This window comes from Galeopterus variegatus, unplaced genomic scaffold (assembly GCF_000696425.1).
Source record: "Galeopterus variegatus unplaced genomic scaffold, G_variegatus-3.0.2 Scaffold33, whole genome shotgun sequence".
NCBI classification, from domain to species: Eukaryota; Metazoa; Chordata; class Mammalia; order Dermoptera; family Cynocephalidae; genus Galeopterus; species Galeopterus variegatus.
The window spans coordinates 880,030-896,023 of record NW_007726144.1 but is presented as its reverse complement, the minus strand read 5'-3'; the positions used below and the strand labels follow the sequence as shown (position 1 = coordinate 896,023).

The 15,994-nt window shown below is 43.7% G+C and overlaps 1 protein-coding gene across 2 annotated transcripts in view; it reads left to right on the top strand.

Annotated features, from left to right (window-relative positions):
* Positions 1–561: 561 nt before the first annotated feature.
* The window catches only part of PMF1 (polyamine-modulated factor 1), a 24,073-nt gene continuing 8,640 nt past the window's right edge, over positions 562–15,994 (top strand). Inside the window, exons 1-2 of one of the 2 annotated variants that reach the window (XM_008570629.1) lie at positions 562–1,322; positions 13,708–13,804. In XM_008570629.1, the coding sequence (XP_008568851.1) occupies positions 1,162–1,322; positions 13,708–13,804 (258 nt within the window). In that variant the 5' untranslated portion in view covers positions 562–1,161. The remainder of the gene's footprint in view (positions 1,323–13,707; positions 13,805–15,994) is intronic. The other variant, XM_008570624.1, reaches the window with a different exon arrangement.

Here is a 15,994-nt window from a genome sequence, read left to right as displayed (position 1 = left end):
GCTGCCCCACATTCTTCCGCCCTGGTCAGATTAGAGTTTGAAAAACATATTTCTATACCTTCATCACCATCACTGCCCATCTTGTTCTCTATCTTTTAGTAGTTTCCCCTTTCCCTTGTCTTTATTTTTGTTTGTCCCTTCCTGCACTTTGTCAAGAGAGTCCTCTAATTTTTATCTGCATATGGTCATCCAAAGGGTTGGGTCCACACGGCTTTTTGAATCTTCCTGCCCCTCACTCACTTCTTTACCCTAAGAACCACCAATATAATGGAAGCAAGACGCCCCTCTTCTCTCTTTAAGCTCACCCTAGTGAGACCTTTGGAAATTGGTTTTCTCAGCTCCACACTTTCCTCTCCCTAGACACTTGTGTGTGTTTTTTGTTTTGTTTTGTTTTTGCGGCTGGCCGCCTAAAGACTTGTCTTTAATCCTGCCCCACTATGCTAAAATGGGTAAAGAATCATGGACAGGAGGTAGTCTCCTGTCTCGTGTTTTAGGGTATTTAGGGTATTTCACACACACACACACACACACACACACACACACACTTAGGGTATTTCACACACACACACACACACACACACACAGTTTTAAAAGTTTAAAGGATGATGTATGTATAATTAAAGGGACTCCTGGCCCCTACTTTCCCATCTAACAGTAGTTTAGGGACTGTGATTGGGTCTTGGTGGGGATGGGACAGTGGACTTCTGTCTTCCCAAAGTTGGAGACCAAAGCAGCTGGAATTTTTGATGTACTGGTGGTAACCAAAACTAGAGGAAACCGAGATTGGAGAGGACAAGAAACCCGACTGGAGTATTGAGGGACAGGGGAATGAAAATACAGACTCACTTTACATTTGATAAAATGGACTCTTGAGAATGTTAACAGCGAATATTCACTGTTGCACTGTACGAAGTCTTTTAACTGTAATTAAAAGTTTTTATTGAGCCTGGAGCTTTGGCTTGCGCATTCTCGCTCAGGTTGCTGAGAAACTACGCCGGCGCATTACGTCACTAGCCTCATCTTCCCACCACCCGCCCCCCTCCGGCTTGGTGATAGACATTCCGCCAGCTCCAATCGGAGGCGCCCATGCGGGGACAGCCAATCGGGGGCTTGAGCGGGCGGGGCGGCCGGGCCAGTTAGATTTGGCGGTTCGATTTCAACATGGCCGAAGCTTGCAGCGCCAATTTAGGCAGTGGCAGTGAGAAAAGAAGGCCTGAGGGGTCGTCCCCGGAATCTGTGACTACCGGTACTAGCATTTCGAGGGTGAAGCTCCTTGACACCATGGTAGACACATTTCTCCAGAAGCTGGTCGCCGCCGGGAGGTAAGGTGGAGGACAGTGATGAGGAGAGAGGCTGTGAGGAGAGTGTCTGTCCCCAGGAGAGTCCAAATCCCGCGGTGCCAGGACGGCTGAGGCCGGCCCCGCAGTCGCGCGGGGTGGGGTGGGGTGGGGGGAGCCATCTAATGAAGCCACCCTGTCAAATCCTCAAGTCCTGAGCCTAAAGAGCTCGCGTGATGTTTACCAACACAGACGACCTGTGATAGACCCGGGACAACTAGCTGCCCCTCCTCCGGACACTTGTTTTGACTACAACTTCCAGTGGTTGAAAGGGAAAGCACATCTTTGGGATTAGATCAGGATTTAAGTCATGGCCCACCACTACATGAGCAAGACTTACCCTCCCTGTCCCTCGTCGTTTCATCAGTCAAATGACAACGGTCTTGCCTTTCTCACACACATAAGGCACCGAGGACGGTGCCTGCCACATAGGAAGCTACATTAGCTACTGTGGGAATGATACCTTCTTCACTGGGAGGTTGCGAAGATTAAATGTATTACCATAAAAAGAAACATTTGTCCTCTCTTGACTTTGGTTTTTTGGCGGCTGGCCGGTATGGCAACCTGAACCCTTGACCTTATTGACTTTTATTTTATATGAACAATATTGGACACTAAAGGAAGAATTTTGCCTATGATCCCACCATCTCAGAACATTAATGCTGAAACACTGTTATCAGAACTTCCATGAGTTTGGCGCCCTGACCACAGCCTCTCCTCCATCAAGCCCTCTCTATCCCCATAACCCCTGTTGTTTGGCCCTGTCAAGACTCCCATCTTCTCCCATCTACATCTCTCCTCTGTTCAGTACTTACGATCTATCTCTTCACTCGTGACTTACACAAATATTTGCATGCCTACTCAGTGTCAGGTGTTGGGGATACCATAAAGCAGACAAAGGCCTCTTCTTGGATTTTACATTCAGTGGGTAGAGATACACTGTAAACAAGATCATCACAGAGCTTGCTAAGATAATGAACAGGTGATGTGATAGCACTAGGTAGGATGGTTAGAGTAGCCCATTCCGAGGAAGTGATATTTGAGCTGAAACTTGGAGAATGAGAAGGAACCAACTTTTTGAAGAACTAAATAAAGAGCTTATAGGAAAAGGCAACAGTTTGTGCAAAAGCCCTTAGGTGATCAGGTGTTCTGCAAACTGGCAGAGGCATTGGCTACAGCATGGTGATCAGAGGGAGAGTAAAATCAGAGGAGGCTGGACAGGCAGGTGACAGCCTTATGGAGGGCTTAGTTTGCCATAGTAATGAATTTGTCAGCACCACGCTCAGCCAGTGAGCGAACCGGCCATCCCTATATGGGATCCGAACCCGGGATTGGCTACAGCATGGTGATCAGAGGGAGAGTAAAATCAGAGGAGGCTGGACAGGCAGGTGACAGGCTTATGGAGGGCTTAGTTTGCCATAGTAATGAATTTGTCAGCACCACGCTCAGCCAGTGAGCGAACCGGCCATCCCTATATGGGATCCGAACCCGGGGCCTTGGTGTTATCAGCACCGCACTCTACCAAGTGAGCCACAGGCCGGCCCCATAGTAATGAATTTGATAAAATAATTTGTAATTTTTATGGATAAGTCATGACACACTATCATTATATGTCCAGGCAAGGACCTTTCCTTGTTTTAGTTTAACCTACTCATTCTTGCCCTCCTTTTCCCTCCCTGTGGCCCCACTTTCTGTTGGCTATATGTCCTCCATTTATTCATGATACAAATATTTATTGACTATTGATAATGTCGCTCTGTTCTAGTTGCTGGAGATACAGCAGTGATCAAGACAGACGAGGTCTCTGCCCTCATGGAGTAGACATCCTAGTGCCATAAAGAAAAATAAAATAAATCATGGTAAAGCAATAGAGAGCAATGGGGAGAGGGATCAGGGTTAGTGTGAGCTTTAGGAAATGACATTTGAATATGTTTGTATCCTTGTAAAATATGTTGTCATTTTGTCTGTGTATGTTTTAAATTTATATGAATGATATTGTGCTACATATCTTTTTTCACTCAACACCATTGTTTTAAATATCTAGCCATGTCCTGTAAATGCCTATGGTTCATAGCTTCTCAGTACTGCTTCTCATTTCATGATATGCATCCACAACCTACCCGTTCCCTATCATGGACACCTGGTTGCCACCAACTCCTCCTCCACAAATTTTGCCAGAGTGAATATCCTTGTACATACCCTCATGGACTGGTGCTAGAATTTCTCTGAGGTATATACCTGGGAGAGGGATCACTGGAGCCAAAGGGTTACACCCACCTGTGTTTTGTCATATTGATTTCTAGAAAAGCTGCTCCTGTTCCTCACATCCTCACCATGTTGCATGTCCACCATCCTGATATTTACCATTCTGACAGTTGTGAAAGAAGTATCTCATTATTGTTTTAATTTGCATATCAGGTCTGGCCAGTTAGCTCACTTGGTTAGAACTTGGAGCTGATAACATCAAGATCCAGGGTTCAATCCCTGTACTGGCCAGCTGCCAAAAGAAAGAAGAAAGTGTTGGGCTGGCCCGTGGCTTACTTGGGAGAGGCTGGTGCTGATAACACCAAGTCAAGGGTTAAGATCCCCTTACCGGTCATCTTTAAAAAAAAAAAAAAAGAAAAAAGTGTAATTTGCATGTCCTTGATTCCTCATAAGTTTCAGCATTTCCTCACAAACTTGTTAGTCATTTGGGCTTCCCCTTCTGCGAACTGCCTACTCATTTCCTTCAGTCTTTTTTTTCAGACGCATTTAAAAATTTATTTATTTATTTATTTATTTTTTCCTTTTTGTCTTTTTTCGTGCCCGGCAACGGATCGCAACCCTCAGTGTCGCGCCCGTACCATACCGGGACGGCCACGGGATCGCAACCCTCGGTGTTGCTCCCACCCCTCGCTCAGCCAGTGAGCGGCTGGTCTGCATGTGGGATCCGAACCCTCGGCGGGAGTGCCACCGCGCTTCCCAAGCGGCGCACTAAAGCAGTGCGCCACAGGGCCAGCCCTAAAAATTTATTTATTTTTTATTTATTTTAATTTTTCTTGTTATTTTTTTTGTTGTTATTTTTGGCTTCTGGCCAGTACAGAGATCCAAACCCTTGACCTTGACATTGTCAGCCTCACACTCCACTGAATGAGCTAACCGGCCAGCCCTTAACTGGGGTTTTTGTCTTATTGATTTACTGAAGTTCCTGGTATAGAAGGAATTATCTTTCTCTGGCTATCAAGTGTTAACTTGGTCTGTAGTATCCTTTGAGAAACAGAAATCTTTGATTAAATAAAAATCAACACAGATTTTAATTGCTTATGCTTTACTCTAAGAGGATAGAGCAGAAAGAGAAACTCATCTCAGAGGACCCCCTCACAAACTGTATAGATATTCTTATAACTCTCCTTTTCTCAGTCTTGACTAACTCAAAGAGTTGTAATAAAATGCTAGCTATTGCCTAACTAATTCATTTTTTTAAATTCTAATTTTTATGTAATTACTTCCATTCTTTTTTTTTTTAACCTATGGTTTGCGCTTTTCGGATCTTGTTGAAAACTCGTTGAAAACCAGCGTTAGATGAATTACTCAGAAATATCAGTAAAAACCCTATGTAAAACATTTTCTTACAGTGTTGCCAGTTTAGAATACAGTTAAATTCACTGAAATGAAGCAGCTCAGAGTGTAATTTTTAACTAACCTTGTGACACCTAGGTCACAAAGATAATCACCAACGTTTTCTTCTATCAGTTGTTTTATCATTTTATTCTTTAAATCTTTAATCTGTCTGGATTAAGGTGGTAGGTAGTCTTAAACCAATCTTATTTTTCTAGATTTCCCAAACACCATCAACTAAATAGTTCTTCCCCATTGCTTGATGTAGCCCCCTTATATGGCACCCCCCTGGCACACTGTGTCCCTGGGTCTCTCTTGTGCCCCACTGATCTATTTGCCTGTCTCTGTGCCAGCGCATATGGGTTCTTAAAACCAGGCCCTTGTAGGAAACCTTACATCTGGAATGGCAAGTCCCCTTTTTTTCCTCTCTAGCCGGTTAGCTCACTTGGCTAGAGTGTGGTGCTAATAAAACCAAGGTTGAGGGTTCAGATCCCCACACTAGCCAGCTACCAAAAAAAAAAAAAGTCTTCGTTAAAATTAGGCCAGCTAGGGGCTGGCCCGTGGCTCACTCGGGAGAGTGCGGTGCTGATAACACCAAGGCCACGGGTTCAGATCCCATATGGGGATGGCCGGGTAGCTCACTGGCTGAGCGTGGTGCTGACAACACCAAGTCAAGGGTTAAGATCCCCTTACCAGTCATCTTTAAAAAAAAAAAAAAAAAAAATTAGGCCAGCTATTTGAGGACCTTGATTTTTCCTTGTAAACTTTGGAATGAATTTTTTCTGGTTCTTCAAAACATTAAGCTGGCCGGCCCGGTGGCGCACTGGATAGTGCGCCGCTTGGGAAGCGCGGCAGCGCTCCCGCCCGAGGGTTCGGATCCCACATACAGACCGGCTCCCGCTCACTGGCTGAGCGAGGCGCGGGAGCAACACCGAGGCTTGCGATCCCGTTGCCGGTCCCCGGTCCGGTACGGGGGCAACACTGAGGGTTGCGATCCGTTGCCGGACGCGGAAAAAAAAAACAAAAAAAAAAAAAAAATTAGGCCAGCTATTTGAGGACCTTGATTTTTCCTTGTAAACTTTGGAATGAATTTTTTCTGGTTCTTCAAAACATTAAGCTGGCCGGCCCGGTGGCGCACTGGATAGTGCGCCGCTTGGGAAGCGCGGCAGCGCTCCCGCCCGAGGGTTCGGATCCCACATACAGACCGGCTCCCGCTCACTGGCTGAGCGAGGCGCGGGAGCAACACCGAGGCTTGCGATCCCGTTGCCGGTCCCCGGTCCGGTACGGGGGCAACACTGAGGGTTGCGATCCGTTGCCGGACACGGAAAAAGACAAAAAGACAAAAAAAAAAAAAACATTAAGCTACTATTTTGATTGGGATTAGCCTGAATTATAGATCAATTTGGGGAAAACTGGCATCTCCACAATGACATCATCCAGCCACAAACAAATATAATCTATCCATTTAGTCAGATTGTCTTTGATCTCTTTTAGTTGAGTTTTAAAGTTCTTTGTCAAGGACTCATGCATTCTTTATTAGGTTACTGCCTTTTTTTGGTTACTTTAGTTTTTGTTACTAGGGCTGGCCTGTGGTTCACTTGGGAGAGTGTGGTGCTGATAACACCAAGGCCACGAGTTCAGATCCCTGTATAGGGATGGCCAGTTGGCTCACTTGGGAGAGCATGGTGCTGACAACACCAAGTCAAGGGTTAAGATCCCCTTACTGGTCATCTTTAAAAAATAAATAAATAAAAAATAAAAAAATAAAAAATAACTTCTGTTACCATAGGTTAGTTTTGCTTGGCTTTTAAGACTTTATTAAATTGAATCATATAGTATGTTATCTTTTTATGTCTGGCTTCTTCAGCAGTGCCTTTTTGAGATTCATCCATATTATTGTGTGTAGTTGTAGGTTGTTCACTCTCATTGCTGTATAGTTTTCCATTTCATCTACAGACTATTCTAATTTTATTTCTTCCTTTGTAGTCCTTTACTTATTTCCTTTTTTTAATAGTATCATCAATTATGTGGGCCGGCCTATGGCTCACTCGGGAGAGTGTGGTGTTGATAACACGAAGGCCACAGGTTCGGATCCTATATAGGGATGGCTGGTTCGCTCACTGGCTGAGTGTGGTGCTGACAACACCAAAACAAGGGTTAAGATCCTTTTACCGGTCATCTTTTTTTTTTTTTTTCCTTTTTGTCTTTTTTCATGACCGGCAACGGATCGCAACCCTCAGTGTCGCGCTCGTACCGGCCCGGGACCGGCAACGGGATCGCAACCCTCGGTGTTGCTCCCCGCACCTCGCTCAGCCAGTGAGCGGGAACCGGCCATCCCTATATAGGATCCGAACCCGTGGCCTTGGTGTTATCAGCACCGCACTCTACCGAGTGAGCCACTGGCCGGCCCCTCTACAAACTTTTTGAAGTACCCTTGTGTGTATATTTATGTTTGTGTGTGTGCATGTGTGTATGTTTGTATATTTTTCAGTCTTTTTTTTTTTTTTTTAAAGATGACCAGTAAGGGGATCTCAACCCTTGGCTTGGTGTTGTCAGCACCACGCTCAGCCAGTGAGCAAACCGGCCATCCCTATATAGGATCCGAACCCGTGGCCTTGGTGTTATCAGCACCGCACTCTACCGAGTGAGCCACTGGCCGGCCCCTCTACAAACTTTTTGAAGTACCCTTGTGTGTATATTTATGTTTGTGTGTGTGCATGTGTGTATGTTTGTATAGTTTACAGTCATTTTTTTTTTTTTTTTAAAGATGACCAGTAAGGGGATCTTAACCCTTGACTTGGTGTTGTCAGCACCACGCTTTCCCAATAGAGCTAACCAGCCATCTGTATATAGGGATCCGAATCCGTGGCCTTGGTGTTATCAGTACCACACTCTCCCAAGTGAGCCATGGGCCACCCCTTTGTTTTCTTCCTAATGTACATCTCTTCATAATATTTACTGCAGGTATTTTTTTAAAAAAATCTGAACCCATGGCCTTGGTGTTATTATCACCTCACTCTACCAAGTGAGCCACGGGCTGGCCCTTACTGCAGGTTTTTGGTGCATACCTTTGGCAAATTAAGAAAGTCCCTGTCTCTCTAGTTTTCTGAGAGTTTAAAAAAATATCATAATTTGGCATTGAACTTTATCAAATGTTATTTTCTTCGGCTGTTAAGATGATCTTTCAATTTTTCTTTAGTTCATTTACGTTGTAATAAATGAACAATAATGTAATTCATTATTGTTGCTAGATATCTATTCTTTAAAAGTTTGGAAGAGTTCATTTAGACCTAGGGCTTTTGGGGGTTGTTGAGGACTTTCAGTATTATGTTAAACAGTAATGATGTTAGTAGGCATCCTTGTCTTGTCCTCAAAGTGTCTCCATAATGTTTGTTGCAGGTTTTTGGTATATAACTTTCTTAAATGGCTACAGGTCTTTTCATAGTTGCTCTTCTTGTGACAGATTTGCCATTTTACAGCCCCCCACCCCCAAAATTTGCCTCTTTGTCTCTTTTATTAACTTATAACTATTCAAAATATTTTATTATTTTCCCATTTTCTGTCATATATTATTTCTCTTTTTTGGACTTGATCTAGTTAGAGTTCTCTCTGTTTTATTAGTTAATCTTTTTGAAGAATTAGCTTTTTATTTTTAAAATTTTTTCTGTTTGGGGCCGGCCCGTGGCTCACTCGGGAGAGTGCGGTGCTGATAACACCAAGGCCATGGGTTCGGATCCCATATAGGGATGGCCGGTTAGCTCACTGGGTGAGCGTGGTGCTGACAACACCAAGTCAAGGGTTAAGATCCCCTTACCGGTCATCTTAAAAAAAAAAAAAAAAAAAAAAATTTTCTGTTTGAGGTTATTATTGATCTGTATGTCTTTGGAATCTATTCTTATCTTTATTATTTCTTTAGATTTGTTTTATTACACCCCAGGCCACATCATGTCAAATCTATTAAAAAGTATCCAGTGTCTTGACTGAGGTGGTGGTTATGCAATGCTACATGTATGATAAGATTGCAAAAATGTACACACACACACAAATAGGTACATGTATAACTGGTGAAATCTGAATGAACTCTGTGGGTTGTACCAGTGTCAATTTCTTGGTTTCGGTATGGTACTATAGTTGTTTAAGATGTTAACATTGGGCTGGCCAGTTAGCTCAGTTGATTAGATCACATTCTTATAACACCAAGATGACCATACTGGCCAGGTGCCAAAAAAAAAAAAAAAAAAGATGTTAACATTGGAGTGGATACATTTCTTCACAGTTTCCTACAAATCTATAATTATTTCAAAATAAAAAGTTCAAAAAAGTGTATGTACAAAAGATATTCATCATAGCACAATGTTCAATGGAGAATAATTGAAAAGTACCTAAGATGTCTAACATTTGAAGAATTGTGGTTATATAAATGTGATAACTCTCGGGGCTGGCCCGGTGGCGCACTGCTACAGTGCGCCGCTTGGGAAGCGCGGTGGCGCTCCCACCGAGGGTTCGGATCCCACATACAGACCGGTTCCCGCTCACTGGCTGAGCGAGGCACGGGAGCAACACCGAGGGTTGTGATCCTGTTGCCGGTCCTAGTCCGGTACGGGGGCGACACTGAGGGTTGCGATCCGTTGCCGGACACGAAAAAAGACAAAAAGGAAAAAAAAAATGTGATAACTCTCATAAATACTGTAGGTATTTAAAATTATGTTTTGAATAATATTGAGTGAAGAGGCAAAGATCATGTTATAATGGCAAGTTAAAAAATCAGGTTATGGGAAGAAAAACATCCACATTTACATTGAACATAATTTCCATCTAATTATATTAAATTGTAGTTGACTAATTGATGTAATGTTACATTTTACATTCAGTTAAGATAATTATTAGTTCAGTTTTGACCGTTTGTGTTTCAAGCTGTTTCTTTTTTTTGGCAGCTGGCTAGTATGAGGATCCAAATCCTTGACCTTGGTTTTACAACACTGTGTTCTAACCAATTGAGCTGACTGGCCAGCCCCATTTTTTTTTTTTTAAAGATGACCGGTAAGGGGATCTTAACCTTTGACTTGGTGTTATCAGCACCACACTCTCCTGAGTGAGCCACAGGCCAGCCCCAGCCCCATTTTTTTTTTTTTAAAGATGACCGGTAAGGGGATCTTAACCTTTGACTTGGTGTTATCAGCACCACACTCTCCTGAGTGAGCCACAGGCCAGCCCCAGCCCCATTTTTTTTTAAGTCTAAAGTATTTTGTCTGTTTTTGAAAAACTTGTTGGTCTAAACTCCTGAGGCTGGGGGGCTAACTGCTTGGTTGGGGCCACGGTAGAAGCAAAAAGGGCTGTTGCTATGGTCCAGGCAAGAGATGGTACAGATGAAAACATGGGGTGGATTTGAGCTGATTGAGGATAGAATGGATTGCAGGGGACCTTCAAGGAGATGCTGACCCTTCTTTTTTTTTTTTGTTGGCTGGCCAGTACAGGGGTGCAAACTCTTGACCTTGGTGTTACAACACTGCACTCTAACCATCTGAGCTAACGGGCTGACCCTTCATGATAGTGGTTGGGTGGAGGGTGGTGCCATTTACTGAGAGGGGGAAAGACAGAGGTAAGGGTTGGAGGAGAGGAATAGGTCTGGGGGTGGAAGTCAAAACATGTCTTTGGACAGGTTTAGTTGGAGATGCACAGCAACTATGCTCCAGTTTCTCAGTTCCTTTATGCCCTCATCCTTCCAACTCACCAGTTGGCAAAACTCCAACTTAAGTGTTCTGTCTGCACTCCTCTGCCACTACACACTGCCTGCTGAGCAGCACTGTAGAGTCTCAGCCATGGTGGAACATGGTACCTCCACAAAGTCATGGTCTTGGACTTCAGCAGGGCCCTTAGGGAGCTCTTCTTCTGTTTTCCACAGCCTGCTATTTTAAAACATCATTAGCTCAGTCAGTGAGAGCATGGTATTATAACACCAAGGTCAAGGGTTCGGATCCCAGTACTGGCCAGCTGCCAAAAATGTATGTGTGTGTGTGTATATTTATACATATATGTGTATGTATATTTATACATATACATATATATGTATATATGTACATATATATATATATATATATTTTTTTTTTTTTTTCCCCATCATATCCCTTAGGCCCTTTCCCTGCCACTTGCACCTGTCAGTGAAAATGAGGCCCAACATTTGGGGTTGATAGAGAAAATTAAGACCACTAGGCAGAAGTTTCCACATCTATTAATTTGGCTGAGAGATGCCCAATCCTGTGTCCTCCTAGCTACTTCCCTAACAGTTTCCTTATCTTTACATCCAAAGCAGTAGCTTCTGGTCTATACATTCTCAAGTCCTAGTTCCCCATCTGCAGTTTTTTCCTCACCTCATGGCAGTATGCCACTAGTCACTTAAAACTATTCCTTTCAAGGTCATTAATAACCTCTTTGTTGCTAAATCCTGGATTTTTTTTTTTTTCTTTTCTTTTCTTTTTTTTTTCAGAGGCTGTCTGATCCCAGGATCTGAACCCTTGACCTCGGTGTTACAACACCACACTCTAACCAACTGAATTAACCATCCGGCCCCTAAATACTGGATGTTTTTTCATCTTTAACCTACTTGCTGTCCTTGTAGCATTTGACATTGTTAACCACTTCTCTGTTCTTGAAATTTCTCCCTTGGCTTCCGACACCATTCTCCACCCCTTCACCTCACTAGCTGCTCCTTCTTGGAGTCCTCTTCCTCCAGGTGAAGGGATTGAGCATGTCCTTTAAATGTGTGAGCATGGCCCTGTCCTTACTTCACCTCCACATGTGGATGATCACATCCCATCTGATGTCTCTCTGTTCCTTCAGTGACTGCCCATTGTTCCTTACCATGGCTTCCAAGACCCTGCCTGCTCTAGCCCCTGCCTACCTCATGCCCCCCTCCATCCATACTCAGTCATACTGACCTCCTCGGCCTAGAATGTCAAGTGTTCTCCTGCGTCAGGGCATTTGCAATTGTTGTCTGCTCTGCCAGGAATGGTCTTCCCTCATCTCTGACCCTCTCTAAAGCCCCTTCACTCAAAAAGCCTGTTTATTTTTCATTGATATCCTGTTTGTTTATTTCTTCATATCACTTATCACAGTCTGTAGTTCTGTTGCCTGCTTGTTTACTTATTCGTAGTGTGTCTTCCATACATAAAATGTAAGGTCCTTGAGGGCTAGATCTTGTCTGTTTTGTTCACCACTCTCTGCTCATTGCTTATCACAGTACCTGTCACATAGCAGACACTCAATAGTTTGGGAATAAATGGGGATTCCCAAGTCATATCTCTTCTGAATTTCAGACCTGTCTCCAACAGTCTACTATTAGAAATCTCCACTAAGTTAAAAGCATTTAAAGTCCTCAGTCGGGGGAGGGTGAGGCCTGGCCCATTAGGTCAGATGGTTAGAGCAGGGTGTTGATAACACCAAGGTCAAGGATTTGGTTCCCCATATAGGCCAGCCTCCAAAAAATAAAGTCCTCAATCCCAAGGATGAAGTACTTATTTTTTACCTGGGACAGGAGTCATACGTAGTAAATGCTAGTTTACTCACATGTCAGTTATCCAAAGGGATATTTTATTTTATTTTATTTATTTATTTTCTTTTTTTAAAAGATGACCGGTAAGGGGATCTTAACCCTTGACTTGGTGTTGTCAGCACCACGCTCAGCCAGCGAGCTAACCGGCCATCCCTATATGGGATCCAAACCCGGGGCCTTGGTGTTATCAGCACCGCACTCTACTGAGTGAGCCACGGGCCGGCCCCAAAGGGATATTTTAATCCCTAGATTGATTTCCCACGTAACTCAGCTCATTTTTAATGTAAATTTATTAGCTTGAGTAGGGGGGAAATTATCTGATGTATCCCAAAATGACTGGAAGATTATCAGCTGTGCTGGGCTATCAGATCCCATAGATCCATGCCCCACTGTCTCCAGTTAAAGCATCTTCCTTTTATTGGTTTGGCTGAGGCAACGTCTCCCAAGTCTGCTGTCTCTCAGGCTTCACAACATAGAAATGTGGCCCTGTTGGGGCTTACCATTTGTGACCTCTGCTTTGTTCTCCGAAAATGAAAGGTTCTTTTCTGTCCTCACTGCCTCCTGAACCTTCTGAAAACAGCCAATCTCCTGTTTAGCAAAAGCAAGCAGACAGGGGTGTCTCTCAGACATTGCTTCCTCCAGGAAGCCTTCCCTGAGTCCTCTGCTCAGCCCCCCATGCTATCCCATACTCATTTTCCTGAGGACTGATGTGTACCCCCTTTGAAGGCAGGAGTCATACCACTGAGCTTGGCCTGGTACATGGTCAGTGCACAGTTTAAGTATTTATCAAATGAATAAATGATAGTTATCCTGATGGTATTTTTGTCTTCATGCTAATATTTATCAAATCAGAAGTCTTTTTCCTTCTTTTTTCAGAAAAAATATCCCAATTTTAGATTCTTACTTTAAAGTTTTCCAGCAGTATCCAAAGGAAGAACCTAAACAATAAAAGGTTAAATTAACTTTTTAATACAGCCATTCATCTTGAATCACAGACTTGGAGGTTTTCCTCTTATCTTCATTAAGAAACATTTCTCTGTTTAGTCTTCTCTCCCTTTTTCAGTTCTGGGGCTGCTCAGTGTACCCAAGACTGAGAAAGGAAAGAGAGAAAAAGAGAGAAACATTTCTTAACAAAACCAGGCAGCTGTATAGTTCGCGGGTGGGGGATGAATTTCTGTCACTTTGATCCCCAGCTTCTTATTTTTCTTGTTCTCAGCCTTTCAGCTCTCCACTCCTTTATCAGGGCAAAAGTGCCGGTCCCCGCCCGCCCTCTGGTGGACAACCTGTGAAACACGTGTTCAGTTGGACAGCCTGTGGGATTGCCATGGAGGAAGAAGGCAAGCACAGGCTCCCTTTTTTTTGTAGGGGAGGCGGCTGGCCCGTACAAGGATCGAACCCTGGACTTTGGTTTTGCCAGTGCCATGCTGTAACCAGTCGAGCTAACCAGCCAGCCCTTGGGCTCCCTTTTTGTCTCCGTTAGCACTGTGTACTCTCGTGATGTTGCTTGAGCACATGTTTACTTGGCTGCGCCTTTTATCTTTCCATGGTGTCCTGCACAATTTATCTGCATATATAAACCAACAGATGGACATGCCACCACAGCCTGATTCTATGCTTAAATACAAGTGTGCTTCAAAAAGTTCGTGGAAAAAGATAATTAAGAGATAATACGAATCTTTCTGTGAATGTAATAGGTTAAAATCAGTTAATATAGTCATCTCAGTTTTGAAACTCAGTTAATGTGGTTTTTTAAAGTTACTTTCACTTATAAATTTAGCCTTTGTGTATGTGTGTGTGTGCTGCAATTTAGCCTTTTCTCTATAGTGGGGATAAACCCTGATGGCCCACTGCTGGGTTGGTTTCTGTACATGCTGTTGCAACCAAGATGCATTTACCAAGCACCTGCTTTTCATAGGGAAGGAGACTTCTCAGCTCTGGGGAGCTAAGTTATTGGCTGTCCTACACCTCTGAGTAGGGCGGTGAGGACTGTTCTTTTGAGAATGGTAATAATAATTGTAGCGAACATGGAGCATTTCAGTGTGCTAGGCACCATACTAAGGACTTTATATATGTAACCTCATTTAATCCTTGTAGCAATTTTGTGAGGTGTAGATACAGTAATTCTCTCCATTTGACAGAGGAAAAAACTGAGGCTAAAGAAATTATCTGAAGCCATTCAGCTGAGTGGTAGAGGTAGAATTTGAATTCAGACAAAAGGACAAGCAGTCTGTCCTCAGAACCAGTACACTTACCTAGTGCATAGTTGAGTGGTCTCTTGTGTACCCTCAGAGGGTCAAGGCCAGAAGATTGTTCCATCATGGGGTTAAAGGGTGCATTGGCAGAGAGACGGTGGGGGAGGACTCCTCTGCCTAAGTAGTCCAGGCCCTGGGACCCTGGGGTCCACGATAGAAGGGATGGTTGGGAGTGGAATGGACCTGGTGCCAGGTAGCCCAGGCCTCACCTCAGCCCTAATCACTCAGTCTACGTGTCTTATGTGCTGCTATACATCTAACACTGTTCTGGGCACCCTGGAGATCCCATCGACATTGCAGAGGGCATCTCCATGCACAAGGATATTACAGTTTGCATGAGAAGACAAGCGGTTATGAATGTTTCCTAAAATGTGTCACTTGCCTGCTTCTCCCTGAGTTCATTTTTCAGGAAATCCACCAGGGCATGTAAGCCATTCCCAAGTCTACATTAGCTCTCAAGGAAGGAATCACTTTCCTCCTGTACTCACTGATATTGGCCCCCAATCTGGCTGCTTTCCCTCTTTGGTTCAGATACATTGTCCTGTTCAGCATGCATTCCCATCTTGTGTATTTGTATGAATGTGCATGTTCCTGGAGTCTTATACTTTCACTGAATTCTCAAACCATAAAGGAGACCCCAGAAGAGTTCATTCACAAGCAGCACTGGTAGGCAGAGTATGCTTCATCTCTGCCCTGGGCCCTATCGCTGCCAGCCTCCTGAGTTGAGGAGGGATGCGTCCAGCTCAGATCCTCCGCCTGCCAAGAGGGCTGAGAGGAGGAACGGGATCTCCTGTGTCCAAGCCAAACCAGTTTCGAGCCACAATTACCCGGCTTCAATTCCAGCCCCGCTTGGTCAGTCATCCATGTGTCCCTCCCCATTCCTCCCTGTAGCCACAGACTGCGTGGCTAGTGGGGCCAGCAGCAAAACAAGATGTCTGGGACTCTGCTGAGGGTTGAAAAGATGCTCATCATCTGTTCTTTCTATTGTCCTTTTGATACCTAGGTTTAACCTCCAAGGTGTACTAAAATGGAACATATACCATTGAAAAGGTAGGATACTGTATCATCCTGACCCAGAGGTGTGCTGTTAGATGCTTACAACTCACTCTCCGAAAATAAAGCACTGGTTTGTAGTGTTTGCTGATTTCCCAGTTTTATTTTTTTTTTAATTTTATTTATTTATTTATTTTTTTTAAAAAAAGATGACTGGTAAGGGGATCTTTTTTTTTTTTTTTTTTTTTTTTTTTTTTTTTTTTCCT